Below are 25,351 nucleotides of genomic sequence, written 5' to 3'. Positions count from 1 at the left end.
TGTACCTGCTCATCCCTTGGGAGAAAGAAGTATTAGTTGAAATGTCTCCTTCCCTTTTGGAGGGTAGTACGCAGAACAGCACATCCAAGTCATCCATCACCTTCTCTTCAAGTATGAGGATATGTAGCTAGGATACAAGATTAAAGGTAGACTTCTCTGAAAATAAATGTTAGATCAATATTAAACCTGCATAGTAAGTGTCAGTGTTTCAAGGGAATATTTAATGCTAACATTTTATTAAAAGGTATTAGATATATCCTCTTCTTCCCCCTTAATCTTTAGTGAAATGTCTTTTATCCTATAAATGTTTGAGCGGAAAAAAGAAAAACGGAAATGGTAATTCTTTAGGTGTATTATTCATGTATAAGGTAAGAGTGTAATCATGGACCTCTGTTCCCACAGACTTTGGCACACACAACATGTGTTGTTATTTAAGTGTGGGAGATGGTGTTCATCTTCCCCAGAGGGATTCTTTAGCAGTTTCAGGATAAAGCTGTAGATGAGCTAGCAGCTGTGGGAGGAAGAAAATACCCTGGAGTAAAAAGATTTGTGGAGCTCCATCTGCTTCATCAACAAAAGAAGGAAAGGCTGTTTCTTTACAGTATATGAAAAAGAAGAGTGGAGAAGACAAATAAGAACCAGTGTCTCTAAACTTAAACCAGATGAGGGTACACTGAAAGTAAGGCTAATATTTGTCAATAATGCAAATGAGTAGCTATGGAAACATACATCAAAAAAGGAAGACATCTCTCGATGCTTTTGGTTTAGGTCTAGAAAGCATCTAGAAGGCCTGTCTGGAAGATAAACTTCAGTCCAGATAATGGTTTTAAGTCAGTCAAGAGATTGTCCTCAGTTTAGGTGAGATGCTGGGTAGAAGCTATGGTATGTGATTTGTTTACTTCCACACCCCTCCACAGGTGACGATTCAAGAAGTCCTGACTGAAAATGAAACTGAAGGAGCTCTGAGGCTGACCTATGAACAAAACAAAAACTTCTCCTTTACCATCAGTAGGAAAAAGGACCAGCAAGGGTAAAAGGGTCATTCTGAACACTGTAAAAATGTCATTAGGCCACTATGATTCCATGGAAGAAGTTATTGTTTTAGTCACCAAAGCACTGGTGAAATAAATAAAAAAAGTTTGATAAAGTGACACCAAACAGTCTTTTACCTCAGGAAGTTAATGAAGGTCTGCAGAAAGATTCCCCTCCTCACAGCTTGAGGCATGCTTGTCTTTTTGTCTTTTTGCCTGCCCCCACAGCACTGAAGTAGCAGACAGTGAAATAATCCAGAAAACTCTTGGTCTGAGCCAGACAAGTACTTAAAAATATACCTTAACTTGACAGAACTGTTAAAATCTTATTAAATTGTTTTGGCATGGTTGAACCTTGTAAAATTATGGACACTCACTCAGTTTTCTAAGTTGGTATCAGTATGGCTGTATCTGCTGTGCTAATTTCTCAAATTTTTTTTCTGTCTTCTAAAAATTTTCAAAGTTCTTTAAAGAAATTAAGAATGAATAGAATAATTGTTTACTTCAGAAGTAAAGTCTGATAATCAGTGTCTGTTGTGGTTTAAGCCCAGCCAGCAACTAAGCACCACGCAGACATTCACTCACACCTCCGGTGGGATGGGGGAGAGAATTGGAAGAGGAAAAGTGAGAAAACCCATGGGCTGAGATAAAGACAGTTTAATAGGTAAAGCAAAAGCCGCGCATGCAAGCAACTCTAAACAAGGAATTCATTCACTTCCCACGGGCAGGCAGGTATGCAGCCATCTCAGGGAAGCCGGGCTCCATCACACCTAACGGTTACTTGGGAAGAGAAACGCCATCACTCTGAACATCACCCCTTTCCTTCTTCTTCCCCCAGCTGGAATATCCCTGGGGTCAGTTGGGGTCAGCTGTCCCGGCTGTGTCCCCTCCAACGCCTTGTGCCCCCCCAGCCTCCTCGCTGGTGGGGTGGGGGGAGAAGCAGAAAAGGCCTCGGCTCTGTGTGAGCCCTGCTCAGCGATAACTAAAGCATCCCTGTGTTATCATCAACACTGTTTTCAGCACAAATCCAAAACATAGACCCATACTAGCTACTATGAAGAAAATTAACTCTACCTCAGCCAAAACCAGCACAGTGTCTAAACAGAAATATCTGGTATGGTGTATAAACAAAACTGTAGGCTTTTGAGGGTGTTTAAGAGGTGTAATATTTTCAGCCTTGGGATATTTCAGATATTTCTTAAATTTCTAGCAAAAGAGCTTTGCACTGAAAAGTCTTCTATGTTCTTTTAAACTCTCTAAGAATTGTAAATCCTAAGTCTGGAAACCGTGATAATGCTTGCAAAGTCAGATTCCAAAATACCTATCTCATTTTTAAAAAGCTGATGCTTTTACTATGGCTAGTAAATTACTAGCCAAAGTAATTTCTGATCCAGTGGGCCACATTCTGTCCCTGGGATGTGTATGCAGATTTTTCACTGAGGTCAGAGATTGCACTACTGTTTGGTCTCCTTTACCTTTGTATGCATTAAAAAATGTTAGGTGGGTAAGCATTCAGTGAAAGGTATTGCAATTTGTAACTCTAAAAGCTGTGACAGACTTAGAGATTACTTAGATGAACTTGTGCTGTCAGTGAGAGTGGCCTTTCTGAAATATTGTTGAACAAAAGTACATTTCTTCCCTTTAGTGAAGAGTTGAATATAAAAGCACTCCAGACGCATCCTGTCTTTCTACAGTACTTCCCTGGTGCAGCAGAACTGTCTTCTAAGGTAACTGTCTACAAGTTGTCTGTCACATACATCACTACAAATTAGACTTGTCTAATATTTTAGGAGTCAAACTGCATTACTTCTAGTACTAGTATCTCTGACCTTTTTGTTGTTGTTGTGGTTGTTCACGTTTTCAAAGATGCTTACAATCTCAACCTACTGGAAAGGATTCATTCCATTCGAGTCTACTTCCATGCATCTGCGTTAATTATGACTTCTGGTAGACTCCTCTCATGAATGTTTTTAATTATTCTGGCTACTAAGAAAAGAGAGACTGGGCAGAAAGCAATTCTGGATATTGGCTGTTTGCAGTGCAGAAATACACAACAGCAAGGATAAGCAAGGAAGATGAAAGGGGTTGTTTGTCAGTCAAGTGCAGCACAGTTACTCCTGCTTACATAAAGACTAATTTCTTATGCATGTTGTTCAGTTTATGTTATTCCGTAGCTGTGCCTTCCATAATGTGAACATAAGGGAAAAACAGATCTCTCTTAGGTCCTGGGGACCATAATATAACATACTGTATGAAGAATGCAAGCACAATATTTAAGTTTATTCTCTCTCTCTCTCTCTCTCCCCCCGCCCCCCCCCCCCCCCCCCCCCCGCCTTTAATGGAAACTTGAAAAGGTAAATTATGATATGTCTGAAGCAAAAGGCAAACTCTACCTCACTATGGAAAAAAGGGATTTCAATGTTACAGCTAAGCTAACTTTCACTGGAACCAGCTACACTAATGTCATTGAAATAATACAGACAATGTCACAGGTTGGTATCATCAACTCAGACGGCAAAAGGCAAGCTGTGACTGCCCTGTTTCTAGAGTGTGGCACTCGGGATGCTGGCTGCCAAACAGTGAAGGTCAAATACAGCTCCAGCTGCTATGAGGTGTTTTGCCCTTGATTTCTCCAGTAGCATGAGCAAACATTCAACTGTAGGTTAGTTGGGTGTCCAATAGTACAAACTATTGTTTGATTTATATTTGTTTGCTCCAATAGATGGAGCACATATATAAGAAATAAGAAAAATAAAGTTATAAACTGAGCAATTGCCAATTCTTATTATGCAGGTACCACACATTTCTTTTTCTAAATAAGGAAGAAAAGATGTCACAAATAGCTATTATCGTTTGTGCTATCTGCTGGATTTATTCTGTAATAGTGGGGCTCTTGATGTTGTAAGAATTATTCAGCGAGATAAAAGAGAGATAGAAAATCAAAGCATACAGTAAGCAAAGACTATTGTAAAGGGGATACCCAGTTGTTCATGTATGTTCCATTATTTGAGAAGATGACTTGCTGTAGAAATGAAGTCAGCTAGAAATTAACAGCTGCTTATACAAAAGCAGTGGGCTTTAGTTTATCATTGTTCTAGACCTTTTATAAACAAATTTCTAAAGCTAGATTCCACAGGACTTTACAGTATCAAAATTGCACACTTAGGTTTTTAACTTTTCAGAGAACTTGGGATTTAATATGTTTCCCCTCTTTCATTTTTAGTTAAAAATTCTTCCAAGGCAGCTTGTGTTTATGACGGTTTACCAAAAAGGCAACAGAACACGTATGCTGAGGCACATTGCTCTGTGGGATGGCAAAGAGATAAAGGTAACAGGCACTTACACTGGACTCTTCCCAAAGTTGCCTGGAGGTCATGATGTTCAGGGTAGGTTTCTCAAGTCTTTTGCCAATGTTGATAGCAGACTATAAAATAAACTAAACCACATAAATCCGATTTCAAAATGCATATTCAAATGGGTTTCAATCCAGGCCTTCCAAGATCTTAATTGCTTTAAATTCATGATAAGTCTGGCTGTTAGAAACATCCACTTCAGAACACTATTTCTGCTTTGTGGATATGGAATGTAAAGCTTAAATAAACTTCAGTAGTTCCAGGGAAAAGTTTGGCCAGAGTGGAAAGTCATTAACAAGTTAAAATATCTGTTGTTATTTTACAACAAATTTCAGAAGTTTTCTGGATTAAATGAAACATTTGGTTTTATTTTTATATTCGCTTTTGAATATTTTAAATATTTAATGAAAAGCAAAGGAAACCTAGGAACTAGTTTTGGACTAAATACCATTTGTAAACAGAGAAGATAAAGTATCGCAATTACTTTCATTCTAGCCAAACTGCTAGGATACTTAGCTGGGAGGTGGCTGACTGTGGTTCACATCTGCATTTGGTTTCACTCAGAGCAGTGATTTGAATGAGAAATCCCAGTGTGTGGCGCTCTCCCTCTATTCTTCCTGATGGTTCCATTTTGAATAAAATAGTTCCATAGTTCTGTGCCAGTGAATGTTTCATTTTTTTCACAAACACAACCAACTTCGGTGGGAGAGAGGGGAGAGTACATGTACTATGAGCAGTTGTACACTCTGCAGTGTAGATCAGGGTCTTGGTTCTGTAATTTTATGACTTAAGGATCCACTTAGAAAGTACTAGAAAAGAAACGTATGTATTTCTTTCCAGGAGGAGTCAAGGTGCTGAGGAGGAGCTTTATAGGATCTGTAGTCTTACTACGCTGTGAGGTTGCCACGTGTGTGAGGTGTACACCTGGACTTGCTAGCCAGAAATGCCCCCAGATCCACAAGTGCACCTGTAGCTTGAGGAAGATTAAGCCTCAAATACCCAGTAATCCAGTGGTCAGGTTGCTCACTATGAAGTGGGTACCTAAATGCAGATCTCCCGCAGTTGAGAGAGGGAAAGGGTTTTGAGGTGGCCTACATTTCAGATTTGTCCTTCAGTCACTGCACTATAAGTATAAAGAGGCACATATCACAGATAACATTTTTTTCTGAATGTTGCCCAGGTATCACTTTGAATTTGGAGAGCAAAAACATTTCAAGTTAATTTTTGTTTATTTTTCTGTATTCTTCTTGCTTTGTATGTTTTTGTCCCTCCTGGGTATAATTTTATTTTTTGTTAATTTATTGCCACACATTTCTGAGGCGTTTTTCAGATAACATTTTTTTTCTGAATGTTGCCCAGGTATCACTTTGAATTTGGAGAGCAAAAACATTTCAAGTTAATTTTTGTTTATTTTTCTGTATTCTTCTTGCTTTGTATGTTTTTGTCCCTCCTGGGTATAATTTTATTTTTTGTTAATTTATTGCCACACATTTCTGAGGCTTTTTTCAGAAACTGTAATAAATTCTGTTTCTTTACTGCACTGGGTACTGCAGAGAGCACTGGTCACGCTGGCACTACCTTGAGGTGCTAAACCCTTATGTTGAGGCTATGTTATCTGAAAAGAAAGAAAATAACTGCACTTACTTGTTTGAGAGTTGTAAGCTGTTCCTCTTCCAGTGTAAGGTCATCTCAGCTTCATAAAGATTACTTTCCTGGCTGTTCTTGCTGGAAGTTGCTTTGGGTGTAGGTATCAATCTTTTGATTATTGCAGGTAATTACTGTTTTGCTGGTAAATAGAGGACGCCTGTTTTCCCTTACTTTTCTTCATATTCAGCAGAAATCAGTACACTAAAGTCATTGTGGCTGTTGGGTAGGTGCACGTGTGTGTTTGAAAAAAGACCGTGTTTTCTCTGGGAACCAACTGTTGCCCTGCTACCTGTGGGAGAATATGTCCTATGCCTTGTATGGGGAAAACTTACTTGCTTTTTTTCCTTGTAGTGGAACTTTTCCATCCTCTCTCCATCCCTTTCCCATGGCATGCCAGGGTCAACTTATATGTGAAACATTCAGCACGCAGTCACCGGGATGATCTTGCTGTCATTTGGAATGAGAAGGACCAGGTACAACAGCCCAGAGCAAATAAATGTCGGGAGAATTACAAGAATATCAAGTGGGGGGGGGGTTTGTGTTTTGTTTGTTGTGGGTTTTTTAAAGACATTAAGCAAGCCAGGGAATTCAAGTAGGAGGCAAACTTTCCTCCTTCTTGGATGTATAAAAGGCTATGATTATGGAAGACGAGCAGCTGATATTCTTGTTGGATGCATTTTCAGGCCATACTATTTTTTTGTTTGCAGTAACCCCACAGCTTGCAGCATAACCAAAGGCAATGAAATGCATATCTTTCAAAGCACTGGATAGGCTCTAGGACAATTTTTGAGAGTAGATGGAAAGAATAGCACAAACATCATGTTTAAAGCAGCTTAGGGGGAAAGAAATAAAATCTAAAACAAATAAGTAAGTGTGAGCATTAGTGCGAGGTTGAAAAGGATGAACCACCTACCTGTTGCATGGTTATGTGCTATGTTTACCCACATAGAAGTGTGACACGTACCTGTGCTTAGTATTTTCAGCATTACTGATTCAACTGAAGCTCTTTTGTATTTCATTCTTTTGTTCTCCTCTTTATTAGTAAGAATGACAACTTTGGAACAGTTTAAACCAGCTTTTATTTTCTTGAAGTAAGTCAGCATTAATTTTTAAAAATATAGATAGTAAAACCCACAGAACTAGAAGAACTTTGGGTAAGTTGATTTTCAAATGTGGTTAAATGGGGAAGCTTACTGACTTGCAACTAACTGCTATCTTTATATGTGCATCTGAAATGCAGCACCTTGGCTGAGTATTACATTATTTTCTGAATAAAGTAAAGATAAAAGTCAATGTGTAAAATGTTACCATAAAAAACCATAAATCTGCCTGCAAAAAGGACTAGAATTCTTAATGTCTTTAAAAAGTTCTAAAATTCCAAAATTTACTTTAGAAGTTGTACAGAATGTATTTTTGTACTACTACTTAAATTACCACAACTTAAATACCACCACTATTTAAATTGCCACAAAAATATTTTGCTCCCAGCAGCATTACAGAATTTAGTTCCTGATTCTGCAAATGTTTTTTCTTGTGCTTCAACTTTGCAAGCTGCATCTAAGCACTCTGCGGCAGTGGAGCCTACAGTGCCTTAATATGAGACCAAACTTAAGCCTCACAAAACTTAAGTATGGTTCATGATTTTAGTAAAATACAGAAAATAGTTCTACTTTCAGCTGTGTCATGTAGGAAGTTCAAGTAGCAAGAATGTCCTCATTTGAACATTGATTTGCCTTACTACTTCAAAAAGGACTTTATTATGCACATAATTCGTCTGAGGAAAAGGTACTGGGAAGTCTTACTGGGTGTATGTTTGAGTTCAGTATGTGAGAGGTGTTTTATTTCACAAGTTCCTTTTACATCTGTTGATATGGATCAGATATCAGTGTCATCTTCTCTGAAGTTTGGAAAAGACCGTATGAACTACAGAGCCACTGTTGCCCACCCCTTTAATTACACTCTGAAGCAACTGGAGGTCCATTCTCTGTCAGAAAGAAGAGGCAGAAAGTACAACCAGCAGGTGAGATCAAGAGAAAGGGCTGCAAAATACAAAGCTGTAATACTATATTTACTGTTAGCGTGCCTTTCATCTCAAAGAATTGCAGAACCAGATTATCAGCCTGAAGAATGTAAAGAGCACCAAGTGCTATTATCTCCTTGTGTCCAAACTACCAGCATTGTTTCCTGTTCAAAGCATAACTGTTGCTAGCTGACAGTATCTGTCTTGCAATTTTAGCATTGACCCATTTTGGATGGCAAGAAACCAGAAGTGCACAGGAGCCAGCCTAGCAATGAAAGTGAGGCAAATTTTGTCCAGAAAGTCATGAACAAACTCCTATTCCACAAAAAAAACCCCAACAAAACCAAACAGGAATCCTTCAATACCCATGCAGCGCAAACCTAAATTTTTGGACTATATAGGAAATTGCAACGCAAGTGTGAAAACGTGCGAGACTAGAAAGGCTTTAGAATACAGCTGTGAGGTGCACTTGCAAAGCATATATGGGGAAAAAGAGGAAGAACTCCACAAATCATACCTCATGATCAAAGACTACAGAATATTTTCTGTCTGAAAATGCACTGCGTGGGCCAAGACACTCCAGTTGCTGAGGCTGAAGACTTTCTGCTCAATAATAAGCTGCACACACTGTGCAGTGTTCTGTTTGTTCATCTGGAGTCTTTTTGGTACTCGTAGTGGTGCTACAGAGTGCTCTCAGGTTGTTTTCACTAAGTAGTCAATACGTCTCAAGCGTCATATTTAGAGGAATAAATTCTCTTGTAGTGTCATTATTCCACTGGTGTCAATTGCTATGCATGATTGACCCAATGCAGCTTCCAGAGAAGATAATAGAACGACTTCTGTTGCCTCAGTTGTAAAAGTGCAGTTTTCCCCCGTGTGTTTAAGGCCCTGAGCTTCCAGGCCACATGGAGCTGAGCATTGTTCTGTTGCAGTTTTAATTGTGTTTCTTTTTTTCTCCACTGAGTGGAGCTCATTCTGCTAGATCACCCTGCAGGCTCTTCTGCTAGCCCTAGTCTTGCTTCACTGGACAAATCCTTTTCTGGTTTCAGCTGCAGCTATCAGGGAATGGTTGGCAGCCCGCTGACATCCGACTGACCCTGGAGGATAAATCAAAGGTGAACATCACTGCCTGGGATGGCTGTATGACACTCTCTTCAGGTCAGGTATGAGTCTTTGAGGCTATGAAGGGATGGCTGTAGCTAAATTTCTGGTTTTGAGTCTTACTGAATTTTTTCTGCGCTTGCTATCATATGAAAACCTTTTATCTGAAGTCAACCTTTTCGTGTCTCAGAGGAATAAAAAGAAAACCTCTGAAGAATTGTGTTTCATGTTGCCAGATATGTTTGTATTTGGGATGCAGCTCTCCCTCAGGACAGAATCATCAATGCCTTAGGTTTCTTGGTAGAGACTGAAGCAGTCTTTTATTGGTATAGACCATTCAGGGGTTCTCACAGTAGTGTATTTTTGCCCAGAAAGCAAAAATACTATATACTTTAGTATATACTTTAGTATATAGTGAACATATTTTTTAGAAAATTACTAATATGTATGTCTTAATTTTTTTCCCTCTTCCAGCTTCAGAGAGTGTTAAGTCTGGAACAACTGCATGCATGTGGGTCTCTAGAGCAAAGATCAGCATTGTTTAATGAATATCTAGATCTGAACTGGGATGACAAAAAATTCAAGCACAATTTAACGTATGAGGTAGGAGAAGGCAGTTGTATCTGTTAACTCACTATTTTTATGGAAGCTGTTCTTAATAGATGGGAATTTATTTAGTTTTTGTATGTAATTTTGAGTGGATTTTAAGAAAGCTTCTGCAGAGTAACACTTTCTGTGAAATACCGTTATTACGTTTTTACCTTTTACATATTGTCTGCATAGGAAGAAAGCTAAATGTAGCATAATTAAGAAAACAATGAGTTCTTACAAACTAGAGGCCTCACTTGTGCCCTAAATTTGCAAACCTGTTAATTCTGTAGGATGGGGACTAGTAACTGTCCTGATAAGCCAAAACATTGGCAAGTGGAAATGTTACATTTTGGAAATGTTAGGTTGAAACCATGAAGCTACTAGAATAAAAAAAGCCAGCACGCAGACAGGGTGATGTTGAGAGATGGGATGATTGCGCACAGAGGAGTGTCTAAGATTCTGTTGTCACATTTTAACTGTTTTCTTGGTTCATTGCAGAGAACTCAATTCCTGTATCCTGATAAATTTCAGTTAGAAGCTGTTCTGGAAAATATTTTCCTGACCTCATGCACCAAACAGAAGATTCTGGGTAAAATAGAAACAAACTACTCGTCTTGCCTGGACTATTATACGAGCTTTGAGTTCTGTGACCTTCCAAATGTAAGTCTCACATAAATATCTTGAGCCTACTTCACTTTAAATGTAATTACTGGTTTTGTTACCAAAATCTGGAATAAAACTCCTTAACAGCAATGAGAAGTTAAGAAGCAGGCACTTCTTTATTGCAGCACTGGGCACACAGGGGATCACTCCACCTAGTGTGTGCACCTGTCTGGTTTAATCATGCAGGTTAAATACACACCTGTTATACGTATTCACTAAATTTCTGGAAATGTCATACATAATCATCAACTGTCTGATAAATCATTAGCATATGTAAATGTCCCTTTATGCAGGCATGGTGAAGTCTCTGGTGGTCTTCAGAAGCCCTCTGGTGGTCTTCCATAGTCTTCCTCACTTTGTCCGATAGTTGACCTCTCTTATGTGATTCTGCGCGGTACGATTTTCGCCATCATGTGTTAGATTTACATAAAAGTACATTCAGTGTTAATTCTTGAATTTAACATTTCTAGTGATTGGCCCTCAGTCACACCACCTTTTCAATATTCTTATACTAAAACATTCATTGGTTAATCTTACTTAATTCCACTAACTGGAATCTTGATCAAAGTGGGGTTTCTAAGCAACAGAACTAAGGTCCATAACGATCTCTCTTAGTTTCTTAGGACAAAACACTACAAACTAACAAATCGGTCGAAGTTTCTATGGTTAACTAATTTTAGACAATACTTATTTTCTTATGACTGTATACAGCACATTTTGTATGTTCCTAAGTTTCGATGACTACATTGCGAGCTTCAAACCCCTATATTCTACAATCTTTACCTTTTGATCAAACCCAGCTTATATAAAATTTTAACTTATCAGAATATTTGTAACAGTTTCATGACTCAGTTTTCCTCAGCTGCAACTTTTCACAAGATTTGCCATACTTCTGTAACTTAACGAACCGTAAAGAAACAGTGTCTTTTGATGGGTTAGGCAGAAAGGTTGTGTTTGTCACTGTAGTACATTCTATGGTCCTGTTATGATTGTAAACATTCCCACTTCCTCCATGTTCTTTATTTCCTATTCCTCTCTCAAAGGTCTTTTAACTTCATGTTTCTGGAGAATATCAAAACAGGCTCATAAGTGATCAAAAAGGAAACTAGAGAAGAATAAAAATGCTTTCCTTCCCCTGTAGGTAAAAGTTTACTGGGGTTTTTTGGCTGCTGTGCTGGTAGTAATGGGTTTTTGAACCTTAGTGTAACCTCACAGTTGTTTATTTTTTGAACCGAAGACCCATCCATGATCTTCCTTAGGTGCACATTGGACCCCAGAGTTGCCTATAGATAATCACAACAAACACAAAACTTTGAACTTGTAACAAATGTGGTCTCATTCCAGTTGCCAGTAGATAAAATGCATCTCAGTTGGTTTCCTCATTTACTGTCAGAGCAGGTCACACCCTGTTAGCAATGGGAAACAGCAGCCAAATTTTGATGCCAGTGAAAACTTTTTCCAAGACCAAGATGTGTTAGAGCCTGTTTATAATGCAAAAAAATGTATATGCGTGTCCCTTCAAAATCAGGTGACTGTGTATTCTTTTGGATCCTTTTCTGCAAAGGCATGCATCAAAATGCGTAGCTAAAGTAGTTGAGAAGCATAAGACCAAAAAAAAATTGGACTTGTTTTAATAAAATACAGTTATATTCCAGCTGTTCATCTTGTCTTAGGCTGTAATCACTGAACATGGTTTGTTATACCACAGAAACTGAAGATGTAATGAAGTAAGACAGTGCTGTGAGAAGGAGGATGTGCTGATTTCTGAAACTACAAGTTTTGTTCCTCACTTCATTGTGTAATTTCACGAGAATGCTAACCTTGTACAACCTCTAACTACTCTATATAGAGCCCATTTCTTTGGAAGAATTAAGCTTTTAACACCTTTTTTGTTCATACTTAGGTAATTGTTTTCTCTGGAAAACACCAGCTCAACAAAGATGACATCATTTTGCAATCAGAGGGCAGAGTCCACCTTGCTGATCATAGGAGAGATGAAGGGTTGATTGGAGTATCCTTAAAAAATCAGAGTACAGCTGATGTAAAGAACTATTCTTTGGAAATTGAAGTGAGTTATTTTATTTTAGTGGCACTGTTTTTTGGTTTTTAAAGGCCTACTGCCATGTATCTTCTAAACTGATCAGGTGCAGCCAGTGACGTTAAAACAGCAGGCAAGTACAGGCAGCATAAAATACTCCTGGTTTCTTTAGTGCTGTTTTTAAAGGAGCAGTTATGCAACATACATGCAGTATGATCAAGAAAGAAAGGAAGGCACCAACGTTAGTTATCTGCAGAGCTCAGTGACAAATATAGTAAGTGTATATCAACTGGAATATATAAAAGTTTTAAGAGGCTATGTTTTATTATAGCTCACCTTCTTCAGCATGACCAGTCTGTTTGGTAAGGTATGGTTTTTTGCACCATAGCAAAAAAAAAAAAAGGGGGGGGGGGGGGTGTCAAGGGGTGAGACTTATACAAAGCATTGTTTACCGGAGAAAAAAACTGGCCTTAAGAAAGGCACAGAACAGCTAATATGATGCTCATCCTGAGGCAAATCTCGTACTTTTTTCTCTCCCCCTGTATTTTGCATTTACTCTTAATTTTCTGTGAAATGAGTAAGGTGGGGAAGCTGATGGTGGCAACAGAGTCAAGCAGAAAAGTAATGTGGTTAGCACCATCCAAGCTCTTCATCAGAAGTAATCTGGGTAGTCTGTCGTAACTGAGACAACAGGCCACATCTTAATAGAATGATGATGATTTAATCACTAAGAGGCTAAGACAAATACTAAGTTATATTTACTTCTTTCTTTAGAAAGGAGGGAGATGAAAGAAGTATCAGCTGCTCTACTTGGTTTTTCTCTATTCTTTATTTTGGAATAAATGGCAAAAATTAGCAGCCTCACAGGGAATTGACTGTTAAAGTATGTTTCTTTCACTGCTAGCATTAAAATTTTGTCCACAAGCCTCGTGCTATCCAGTCATTCAGCTCTTGAGCCAATCATTCTAATGCTTCTGCCTCTCTTAAGAGTGTAACTCCTGTGCAGTACACAAGCGTTGGAAAACATTTCCCTCACTGCTTATCTTTCTGTGGGAAACACTGATATTTGAGCATCATCTCTGAACATTCATTAATTCTGTGTGGTGGCTTTGAATAAATGTTTTTCATTTATATCTGCAGTTAAGAGCCTTTGAAGATATTTGGCTAGGCCTGACAGGAACTGCTACTTCCTCATCCGTTCAGAGCCAAATCCTGGTGGAGGGGATTATTGAACAGAAAGAGAAAGTAAAATTAGCTGCTTCTAAAGGAAAGGAGTGTTTTCAGTACTACATGGGGTATTTGAAAGGTACGTACCTTCACAGACAACACTTTTATGTCATATGATTTAGTTTTAGGTAGTCCTGCAAGGAGCAGGGGGTTGGACTTGATGATCCTTATGGGTCCCTCCCACCTTGGGATATTCTAGGGATTCTATGATTCACAGCTGTCATTGGTATGAAGAGGCAGGAAGAAAGGCTGTGTCTCTCTAGTACCAAGCTAGCTGAGTTTCATGGCGATTCAAGCTATGGTCTTTCAGATAATGAAAAGCTGAAGCTTAACACTTGTTACACAAAGGTCAGTTTGGGAGACATTTTTATGATTACTAGCCAGGGAAGGATTATAATGGATGGTGATTGAAGATAGGCTTCATATCATCTTGATTTAGCTATCTTAAAGTTGTGTGCCTCCTTTAAGATAATCATTACATTAAATTTCAATGAAGGGAAAGAGAAGAGCACCTCCAGAGGCTGACTCTACCCCATGCTGAAACAGGTGTATGAAACAGGGCATATGAAATCACCCTCTGCAGGTGATTCTCTCAGCAGCAGTCAGTTCTGACTGACAACAGAGAGGAAACAGGGCTGTTGGCTGACTGTACCTAACTTTTAGATGACTAAAGTTCGATGGAATGAGACCTGCTGCACGTGCTTTCCGTTGTGACTCATCCACCTTTCAACTACATTAGATTTGTATGCAAACCAGGTAGATGTGGTGGTATGACAGTTGTCTCAAACTCATGTTGCTGACAATCCCAGTTTCAGTTGCGGATTTGCCATTCCACACTTCTGCAGTGGAATTTCTCTCAGGTTCATGGCCTCACTTGTAAGTAAGTGCTGTGATGTATTTTGAGATTAAGACCATTAGTTTGTGAATTACTGAAGTCAGAAGGTTGTAGAAATTATTCAAGTCAACTGTCCTAACCCAGATTCTACATGTACTTTGCCAACCATTTCTGTTTATGCTTGTCAGAACTTGGGCAGAAACAACTTACGTGTGTGATGGGTGGATGAGTGACTGACACTTTCATTTATAGTCTAAGCAGTTGTGAAACATCAGCAACAAAGGACAGTGGAAGACTAAAGTAGAAAAAAAATCTGTAAATCACTGGGACTGAGAGAATTATTTAGATTTATATTAATGCAGTGCTTTCTTTGCAGTAGCAAATCTGTATTTGTAATCATTCACAAGCCACACAAAGAGAAAAAAATTAAACACTGACCCTGATCTAATCTTCTCCTGTTTATTTCTTCTTGGGTTTTTTTCCCCAAACACCTAACACTGATTGATCACCTAAGTAATTAAAAAGCTGGCTTTGAAACAGTGTCTGTTAGTGTTGTTCCTGTAAATGAAGCTCTTTCTTTTAATTCTCTAAGGGGATATGGAAGAAGGAGTGGAAGTCAGTGCTTGTACTGATGGGCAACAGATGGCTACCATTAATACCTATCTCAACATTAATGGTGAAAGGCAAGAGAACATGGGACAAATGACCCTCGCAGCTGTTAATGGAAGCTTGAGTCTTCTGGCTCATGGATGTGGGGATCCAGTTCTTAAGGCTGAGGTGAGACCCTTCAGTGGCACTTAACTGCAGTGATTTTTCCAGAACATTGTTCCATCTTGTCGGTTTGATGGAGCATCTTCCAGGTAGGCTTCAGGTTTAAGTTTTGGCGAGTAACCAGGCAAAAGGGGGAATTACTCAATTTTAAAATTCATAATAACATTATTTTTAACTTTGGTGTGAAAAGATGCCATGGTGAGAATTAAAAAGTTCAGCGATACCTAGAAAGCATAGAAAATATGGGACCCTGTCCTAAAGCTTGTATCCTCCAAACAGGGCAAGTAAATAAAGCGAGAGCAGCGGTAGTGCACCAGGGCTGCTGCTCAGCATGTTGGTGACAAAACTAAGATTAGAAATCCTGAATGTGCTTTTACTTCTAATAGGGTTTCACATACTCTCTGCTTGGAGGATGCTTTTTGGTTTTTCATCCTTAGACTCTTCTATTGACATTTCTAACCACTGAATAATGCAGAAGTCATTTCCCCTGAGAAATGGGAGGCCACTGTGGATCTTTGCTGGCATTTAAACTAGTACAAACTTTGAGTGATTTGGACCCAGCACAAGCAATTCTAAATCATAAATTCAAGGTTTTTATTAATCTTCTCACAGTACAAACTTAATGAAATTGGGAGCCTTCTGAAAGCCAAACTGATGGAGAAGATTAAGAAGTTTGATGGATATATGTGGAGATTCAGGAGATCAGTAAGTATCTGTATATCATCTGTGAAAGCACCATAAAATGTTCATGCAGTGTTCATTAAAAATCATTATATTGCATGCAGTTATTTTGTTTTGCTCAAACATTTAAATGGTTAATCTTGTGCTAACCTGCAATTCATACATAGACAAAAAGCATGTTTCACAGTAAAGATCCTGTATCTCTGCACCAACACTGAGGAGTTCAGAATTGCCTTGAAATGGAGTAAAAGCTTTGCTTGTGATCACTGTGTATTTTGATATTTCTTCTTTTTTGGGAACCACTGTAGGTGCAGCAAGTTGATTTTCTGTCTGAAGCAGCTGCCTGGCCTTCGATAGCCTTACAAAAGGTAGCAGGATTCCTCCACAGTGTGGGTAGAGCTGTCGCCCAGGTGTGGAAGCAAAGTGGAATCAGGCAGATTCTGAGAAGCAAGCTCCCACTTTACCTGGATAAAATTCAAGACATTGTCCAGGAAATGCAGAATGAATTGCAAAGTAAGCAAAACCATGCATAGCAAGGAGAACAAGAGCAGTGTCAGTGCAGGGCAAAAGAAACTTGAGTATAAAAGATGCTGAACAGCACAAATGTTTCTATTTTGATCTAGCAAAAAGTGCTGACCTTGGCTCTTAGTTTACAGAGTGGGAGACTTGATGCAATAAGCTCTAAGTAATTGCAGTGTGACCACCTTTCTAATGAAATCATTGAAGAGGCATTCTCTTGCACACAGGAGTCTGGGTTCAATTGGATGAGAACAGAGACCCAATTCGTAAGCTGAAGCATTTCCTCCCAAAGGGCTGTTCACGCCTGTCCTTGAGTTTCAAATGCTTGTACTAATCAGATTTCACTTGATCCATTTTTTCCAAGTCTATCCAGTAGCCACTAATTCACTCTCAGCTGGACTATGGCTCATACTGAAACCATTGACAATGTGGTCAGCTGTAATTGGCTGAGAGAACCTTCAGTTCTTACAAGATTAAAACCTCACTTTGGGCCACTTACCTCTCGACTCTTCCCACTCAAAAGTGGGATTTAGTTGATATACTGTGTTTGAAATTAGTTGTGGCCAAACTGTCCTGTTATTCCTTGAGCGGGGACAGGTTGAGCTGTACAGCTTTGATGGTGGCATATTGCAAAACATTCCTTGCATTTGTTTTGGAAAGCAGCAATGTATTTATATTATAAGGCATATGTGCAGATCAGGTTATAACTAAAATGTTTCCTTCACTTTTTCATATGACTGTGTCCATGCACACAGCTGTGAGGTGTCCCTAACTGCCATAAAAACTAAGCTGCCTTTTCCTGTTTTCTGTGTCCCTCCTTCGCTTATGCTGGAAGCTGTGGAGAAACAAACAGCCACTTTGTAACATACTAGCTAAGGTTTGTTTCATGTATTGTGTTTGCTTCAGAGCCATTAGCAACTTTGAAGGATGCCTACTACGATGTAACCTTGAAGCCACTGGATGAAGTTTGGCAAGAGAAGACAGAAGAGTATATGAAGAAAATCCAGGCTTTTTTACCCAAGATTGTAAAAGATGTGTGGCTAATGGAACCAATTCAGGTGGCATTAAAGGTTGTGAAAGCAGGCTTGGATATGGTTTGTATAACTTAATTCTCCATTTTTAATGGTTTGAAAGACAAAGCCTACAAATTTAAGTCTCATCTTTGAACTATGGGTATACAAAAACAGTTAAATGTTTTTATTTATAGAAATAGTGAGGTTATCTTTCCACATAACAAGCTCATACACAGCTAATTTACTGTTCTTGAAATATTTGTCCTGCTTTGAGAGCAGTACTTTTCCAGCTAGAGGAGAGGTTGTTTTACTAGTTTTGGTTGAAATCACAGCAGCACTAATCTGTCATTCATGTAGCTTCTGCTTTTCTTCCAGAGAGAGGAGGAATTGTGATTCCAACAAAAAATGTACAAATAGGTTTGGGGTCTTCTAGCTGAAATGAAGAGCATAAAGGATATATCATGACACCAATTTATATTAACAAAGATATCAATCCTTTGCAAGCTACTGAAGCACATTAACTCAGTGAAGTATTGGTATACTTTAAGTAATGGCATTTTAGGAAGGATGTACTTCTGTCCATTATTTGTTGCTATAGTGACTAGTGTTTGTCCTCTGGATGTTAACCTCTAAATGACAAGATGCTGTCAGGCAAGTAAAAGAGAGACTAAAGTGCTATTTCACTGACTATTGATTTAAAACTCATTATTGAGTACTGACCCTGCCCTGAAGCCATACTGAATTCAGTTTTGTAATCTCCTTTTCTGGCTCTCCAATAGACTACACAGCAGATGCTCAGGTGGGCAGAGGCCATGTTTTCTAGAGCTGTGAGCAAGATCCGGAAGCCCTTACTCAACCTTTACAGTTTTTCAGCCAGGTAATTGGTGTTTTTTGCAGAATCCCTGCTGCCAAGTAGTGTTCTAAATGGATACGTGCATAGTTAGTTTTCATATCGGCTTGTATGCTGAGAGTTGCGGACAACCACCTGGCCATTCTCTGCTTTGGGCACATAGCATCAAACCATAATGTTCATTTTTGTTGGCTACCAGGACAGGCTGCATTTCAAAAGATGCTACTTAGCAGCAAACAGAGTAGCAATGACTACAGTAATGGGCCTTATATGGCATGGTGTATTGCGGGTCTTAGCCATTGTATATCTTTGTTTTGCCATTCTAACCAGACTATAGTTCTTATGAATATTTCACTTCCACATTTCTAATAATAAAGCAACTGCATTTTATCAGCTTAGCAGATAAGGGCACATGCTGTTTTGTTTGTATTCTACAGGAACTGTTCGGTGGCAGTAAAACTGCCAGTACTTCCTAAAGCAGACTGCTCCCTGAATCTGGCAAATATTACTAATTATCTCATTGAAGAAAAGCTAATGAGGCCTCTCCAAGACCTCTACAATATCAACATAGTTGCAGAGTATTACAGATTCAAACGGAGGATGATGGAGAGTCCCTTTGAATGTAAGCCCTTTCAAAGTGCTGCTTTGTTTTGTAACTGGGTCTATTTCCACTTAGTTCTAAATTTTACAAATCATATTTGGAAGAGTAGTTTATATAGAGATGGTTGCTAATTAATAATTTTCCTATAAACTTCGTATATAGTCTTTCTGGTAAAACAATAATTTTATGTATAGTATCAACACTTTGGGTAAAGCTGACATGCAATAAACACTCCTATACTTAATATTCATGCAAATTTTGCAACTCTTCATACTTCCTACTGTTGAGACTAGAAATGAGCAGGTGGCATTTATCAGTCTTATCTATATGCTTTTGTGAGTTGATACTATGGTTCCATGCCAGTCGTACCTGTTGGCCCTGAGCCTTGTGGTGGAGGCTTTGTCTATACTTTGAGAAAAGCATTGCTAAATGCTAAAAGACTGTGTTAACAGTCCCAACTGTCCCTTACAGATAGTGGCTTTTCCAGAAGGAGCCATTTTTAATGGCTTCCTCCCAGCAAGCAGACACCACAAGAGGGCACTGAAAGTAGGTCCTAGTGACCAAATACTCTAAGTAAGTGATACATCAGTCAGCAGGGTTTCCTGGACTGTGACTCTGTTTGATGCTCTGGTTCAGCAGGGTATTTTTTTTTGAGGCAGTTAATATTCTTGCTGTTTTCTGCATAGGGATGTATAATGTGCAGGGGGGGGGCGGGCCTTACAAATATGACTATCAAGTAGCATGACTATAAACCAAGATAAGCTTTGAATCCTAATTCCTGTTTCTCAAAGTTTTAGGACAATCAGATGGATCTATAATGAAAAGGAAATTATTAGATTGTCTCCTTTACTGGGCAAATTTTTGTGGCAGAGCAACTTTAACTAATTAAAACGTAATAATAGCTTGAGAAACTATTGTAAGAGTATGCCAGCCAGAAGCTGTTTGTGTTGCAGTATGCAAGTAGTAGCACAGCACTTACCAGTCTGTGGAAAACTCACTGATGTATCTTCTGAAATACCATTCTCTAGATCATGCGATATTAATGGGGACCAAGCATCTTATGACTTTTGATGGAAAAATTTATGATTTGGCATCAAATTGCAGTGTACTTCTTGCCAAGGATTTTGTCCACGATACTTTCACTGTAATACTGAACGAGGAAACCAGTAACTCAAGATCACTGTATGTGGAGATGAACCAGACTGTGATCAGTATCTACCCAAGACTGAAGGTAGGAGGGGAAGGTCAAACATTCTTCCTTTCCAGACCAGAAATTATCTTCAACCAACCAACAACAACAACAAAAACAACAACAAACCAACCCAAAACCCACACAAACACAAAAATAAGAAAGAAAGAAAAAAAGAAGTCTTCAAAATATTAATGCTCAAAACATAGATCAGAACAGCTCTCAGATGTAAGTGCTAGAAAATAACCACTTTTTAATCAGGAAATAACTTCCCAAAACAAAACCAGTTTTAAGTCAAGGGCTGCCTCTTTCCTCTCTGGGTACTTAAAAGTGAGAGAGGCTCGATGAACTTTTCAGCTTTCTTCTTACCTGGCCCAAGAGGATGGCAGTTAGAGAGAGCTAGTGAACAAACTGGGCCCATAGCCTCAGTGGACCTGGGAGGCCTTGTGCTTTCCTGCTCTTTCAGAAGTTTAACACTCTAACTCTGGGCTGAGCAAAGTTGACCCCATCCTACCTGCAAACCTGGACTGAGCTTGCCTGTAATTGAACTTTCACTGTGACATACCTGAAATTGCATTTTCATTTTTAAAACAGATATCCAAGATGTATAACTTTTCCTTTATGGAAGAGAACTGCCATGTGCTGGATCAATCCCTTGAAAAGAATACCACTAATTCAAGGAGAGAAACCAACAAAATAGAAGTGTCTAATCAGAAAGGAGTTTCTGTCTCTTGTGACTTTCAGTATGATCTCTGTACTGTCACTCTGGCTGGATGGCATCATGGTGAGTATCAATCATACAGCTTTTGTCAGCTGTTAGTAATTTTTTCTGTATCTCTGAATTATCATCACCTCTAGTACCAGCATGTGGGTTGTCTTTCACGTGCTTTTCTCCTCTTCATTTATACGCACCCTGGAAATGGCCTTAGGCATTCCCAGTTATTGCCAAATAAAGCACAATATGTATCATTCCAGTAAGAACATCAAGTGTTTACCTAGGTTACTATTGTTTCAGTCCAATAAAGCAGATGATAGACGGAAATAGGGGGTAAATGTAATGCAGTCAGCCCAACCCCCATTCCTGTGTGAGAATCACTGCTCTACAGCAGGCTTATCTTGTCAAACCTGCAAGAACACAAAAGAGGGAGGCCTAAAAGCTTCCAGGGGTTTTGGTATACTTGGAATATTCCTATCCATGTGCCCCACACTATTCCAAAGCTCAGACCCCTGAGATTAGCAGAGAATGGATACGACGCCTTGATCTGGTCAGGAAAAGCAAATGAACAGCTAACAAAGACGACAGCAATGCAGTCTGAGAAAAATCCATAATGGATGCCTGGGCATACCTTCCCTCTTCCACATTACAGCTGAGCTCTGCTGTACAGAATAATCACAGCCCAGAAACAGCATCTAAAATTTTCCTGAGTCTACAGGAACAACTGACAACTACTACACTGCTCCATTTCAATTCCATTCCAGGTATTTCAGCTGGGCTTTTTGGTACCAATGATAACGAAGCTGGAAATGACTGGATACTTCCTAATCGTTCCTTCACTGACAACGTGCAAGAGTTCACATGGAGCTGGCAGGTAACAACCTGAATGGCTTCTTTCTATGCAGGTTACCAATGGTGCTGCAGCACAAAGGGCAACATCCAACATACTGTTTTGGCTTAGATGAACCAAAGCTAGATAGTGAAAACAGCAGCATACTGTACGTAATTTGTTTTCCTGTGCTTAACCAGGGAAAAGTTGCACATATTTGGTAAAAACCATATAAGAATTCCCTGTAGATAGGCATTGAGCATTTTTGGCCAAAGTGGCAAGGTAAAACATAGAGGCTGCTTCTGCTGTTAGAAGAAACTGATGTTGGAACCAAGTATCTCTGATGTTTTCCTACTTGGAACACCTCTTTCTGGAATGCAGAGCCAGGTGGTACTTGGTCTGGGACAAATCCATATGTTTGTCAGTCAGGCCACAGTTTGTACCAGGAAGTTTTCCCTCTTGAAGTTTTCTTTAGAGCTGTTTGTTGTTGCTGGGTTTGTTGAGCCTCTTCAGTTTCTTCCTGCTTTTCATCTTACCAAGAAACAAAACTTCAGAAACCATAACGAGTAAAGTTGCTCTCCATACCACTAAGTGCTGAGACTTTTTTGGAGGGTTAGCTGCTACTGATTCAGTTATTAACTTGCATAAAAGGACTTCCTATAACCATCTTAAATGTTCTAACTGTTTTATACCAGTAATATTATACCTCTTTGCTTCAAAGAGACTTAACCTTAATTCATGTCACTTATTTTCAGCTGAAAATAATCTATGAAAACATGCAGGTGTACGTAGCCATTTGTGAATGCAACTGACCAAAAACAAAAAAAAATTAGCCTTACTGTGCTCTCAAGCCATGTTGTCAGGATCCTCTACATCCCTTCAAGCCTAATTTGAGAATCTATTACAAAAAAAAAAAAAAGAAACCAGCATCTTATTACTACTAAGATTTTGTGACTCTTCCCTTACCTTCTCTCACCAGAAGACATCCGAGTTCTGGGCACAGAAATACTACTATTTTCACCTTTATGTCAGTGCTTTAAAAAAGAGGATTGCTTCAAGTATCTTGTACTTTTCCTTGCTGTTGGAGAGATATATCTAATGAGTTTAAGTTAATAATGGGGTGGGATCATGATGTGACTGACTGTAGGTATAATCTTCTTAATTGCTACAAATACTAACTTTAATATATTCATAAAAAAGCAACCATCTAATGCAAAACTACCCAGAGAGGTTGAACTAAAAATAATAATCAATTAAAAGCAATACATAAGAAACTTACTGTCATAAACAAGCTGGGAAGTCATGTATGTCCTTCTTTAAGTGGCTGATGGCATAATGGCTGGCTGTGCTTATGCTATTGATTGGTACATTTTATTTGTAGGCCATGGCATCTTTGCAGTGCTGTATACCACCAAGAAAAATTTATAGATGACTCCAGCTGAACTCTGTGCTCTTTGCAGTCATATCCCGTTCAGAAAAAAGTAATAAAAAGACTGAATTGCCAATAATGTACTGTTGTCATACGTCATTAAAGCAATGGCCAGAAATACAAATGTGCCAAGTCAGGAGTTCATGCAAAGTCTTAGAAACTTTTCTATAGTGGTAGGAAGAGATAAGATGGTGGAAATACCCAATTCAAACAGGCAGTGCATTCAGCTGTGCTGATAAAATGGAGCTTGCAAAACTCCCTCCTGAGCAGAAGTTTTAGCACAGCTATATGCAATACAGAAAGCAAAAACACAATCAGGTTAAATCTGGCCAGGTATTGAAGCCTGAGTTAAAAGCAGTCAGTCACTCTGCATTGCTGCAGTCACCTCACATCAAACTATGAATGCAGACTGGCAACTTGCTACCAGGAGCTTTATTACATGCCTTTGTCATACACTGACCTTGCAAATAAGGACAGTGAAGTTCTAGTGTTACAAGACCAGCTGCTGTACAAAATGAGGAGGTTAATAAGGAGACTGCAAATGTCTGACTCCTGCAGGATGAATGTTATCGGAGAGATTAAACTGGCAGTTAGTTTTTCTTAGTAATTAAAAGAACTTGAGTTTACACTTGCTTAAAGAACTTCTAAACTCAAAGATCTGCCAGGAAATTACTGATTAAAAAAAATAGTAAGTTGCTGATCTGATACAGAGTACTCAAAACAGTGTTCAGTCAAAGCAAACCCTAAGAAACTTTAGCAAATGCTGCTCATTACTAGCTCTGTTAATATTTGGTATCATCAGCTTTTGACTGGTGTGCTAAGGGACCTTACCTGAACCATGTACAACAAAACCCCATTCACATCTTATTGTCCAAAAATGCCTGTAATTGTAGAGACCTCCAGTTTGGCATTTTTTTAAAGCGGCCTTGTTGTTTATTACCCATGAATAACCCAGCAAGGATATGAAAATTTTTTTCTCCTCCAGAAAGATCTAGTAAAAGCACAACTCTGATCTGTCATATATAAGTTAAGACAACTAGCCAACTACTTACTGTGTTAGCAGCCACACACCACGATCCTTCAGTGAAAAACAAAATTAACAGAAAAAGGAAGCAATATCTGTAATCTGTAATATTTATGAAACATACACTGTTTGTTTATGAAGAGTGCAAGGTACTTCCCAATATTAATGAACAATAAATGTTAATCAGACCAGCCTACTGAGCTGCCTGTATCTCCCTTCAAACCATCTCACACTGGAAAAATCAAAGAATTCACACTGCACCGGTGTTTAAAACAAACAAACAAACAAAAACCTCCACTTGAGTAATGCTGTTTTCCCAGGTGAACAAGTGCAGTCTCAGACAGAAGAAAGTGAAGCCATGTCCAATTACAGCTAAGCAAAAAGTCTGTAAAGTGTTTTTTGAAGAATCACATTCGCTTCTTAGGAACTGCTTCAAAGTTGTAAGTATAACTTGAGCCACCAAAGGAATGCCTGAATACCCAAATGCCATACTTTAAAGGAGTACTCATAACTGTTGCAAGGATACTGAAGTTTAGTTGCAGATAACTTCTTTAGAAGTAATCAGAACAACAATCCAGACAGAAGAAAAGGTGTTGTATCACCATAAATAGAAATTAAGGTCCTTGACATCCACAAAATAGTGGAATGACTTTGTACCACTCTTTAGCATACAGGTCTAGAATTTGGAAATACAAATAAACCTCTCAATATTAGGAAGAGAATAAAGGTTTGTGAATGGTCCTAACACGGGTGGAAGGGTGGAAGGGGGCTGGGGGGGGGGGGGATGACACACAAATCAAACTTCAGTTTACCTGCAGGTGCTTTGCTAGATCGCTGTCTCCAGAAGAGCTGTATGCTTGCACCCTGCACACCACTCCTCTAAACAATCCCTTTTGTATTAAAGGTGGACCCCGAACCATTCTACAGCATGTGTACGTATGACACCTGTGAATCACAGGAGCTGAAGGCTGCCTGCAGTTTAGCAGCAGCATTTGTTCATTTGTGCAACCGAAATTTTGTCCCTGTGGAAATTCCTCCTCAGTGGTAAGTTTCATTTCTTTTCATCCTGAATATTCTGACTGCATTGCTCCAGTACTTACATGTCCATTATTCAAAGCACATGAGAAAATAAAATCAGTGAATCTGACTATGGGCATGAGCAAAACCGATCCTATTCCTGGAATTATTCTTCTTGCTCCTTGTCTCACCCTTTCTGCTGTGCAC

At 38.9% G+C, this 25,351-nt stretch overlaps 1 protein-coding gene across 1 annotated transcript in view; it reads left to right on the top strand.

Moving 5' to 3' along the window:
- Positions 1-25,351, top strand: part of LOC126034221 (uncharacterized) — a 104,622-nt gene that overhangs the window by 74,873 nt on the left and 4,398 nt on the right. Inside the window, exons 51-73 of the mRNA XM_049791672.1 lie at positions 918-1,030; positions 2,677-2,758; positions 3,386-3,523; positions 4,255-4,417; positions 6,383-6,623; positions 7,074-7,095; positions 7,734-8,051; positions 9,101-9,214; positions 9,627-9,755; positions 10,242-10,403; positions 12,310-12,474; positions 13,585-13,750; positions 15,099-15,283; positions 15,890-15,982; positions 16,267-16,471; positions 17,384-17,571; positions 18,270-18,367; positions 18,778-18,962; positions 19,970-20,172; positions 20,725-20,914; positions 21,610-21,719; positions 24,448-24,567; positions 25,032-25,171. Coding sequence (XP_049647629.1) covers positions 918-1,030; positions 2,677-2,758; positions 3,386-3,523; positions 4,255-4,417; positions 6,383-6,623; positions 7,074-7,095; positions 7,734-8,051; positions 9,101-9,214; positions 9,627-9,755; positions 10,242-10,403; positions 12,310-12,474; positions 13,585-13,750; positions 15,099-15,283; positions 15,890-15,982; positions 16,267-16,471; positions 17,384-17,571; positions 18,270-18,367; positions 18,778-18,962; positions 19,970-20,172; positions 20,725-20,914; positions 21,610-21,719; positions 24,448-24,567; positions 25,032-25,171 — 3,530 coding nt within the window. The remainder of the gene's footprint in view (positions 1-917; positions 1,031-2,676; positions 2,759-3,385; positions 3,524-4,254; positions 4,418-6,382; positions 6,624-7,073; positions 7,096-7,733; positions 8,052-9,100; positions 9,215-9,626; positions 9,756-10,241; positions 10,404-12,309; positions 12,475-13,584; positions 13,751-15,098; positions 15,284-15,889; positions 15,983-16,266; positions 16,472-17,383; positions 17,572-18,269; positions 18,368-18,777; positions 18,963-19,969; positions 20,173-20,724; positions 20,915-21,609; positions 21,720-24,447; positions 24,568-25,031; positions 25,172-25,351) is intronic.

This window comes from Accipiter gentilis, chromosome 33 (genome assembly GCF_929443795.1).
Source record: "Accipiter gentilis chromosome 33, bAccGen1.1, whole genome shotgun sequence".
Taxonomy (NCBI): domain Eukaryota; kingdom Metazoa; phylum Chordata; class Aves; order Accipitriformes; family Accipitridae; genus Astur; species Astur gentilis.
Note: the sequence above shows the minus strand (reverse complement) of the source record. Positions and strands in the feature narration are given on the sequence as shown.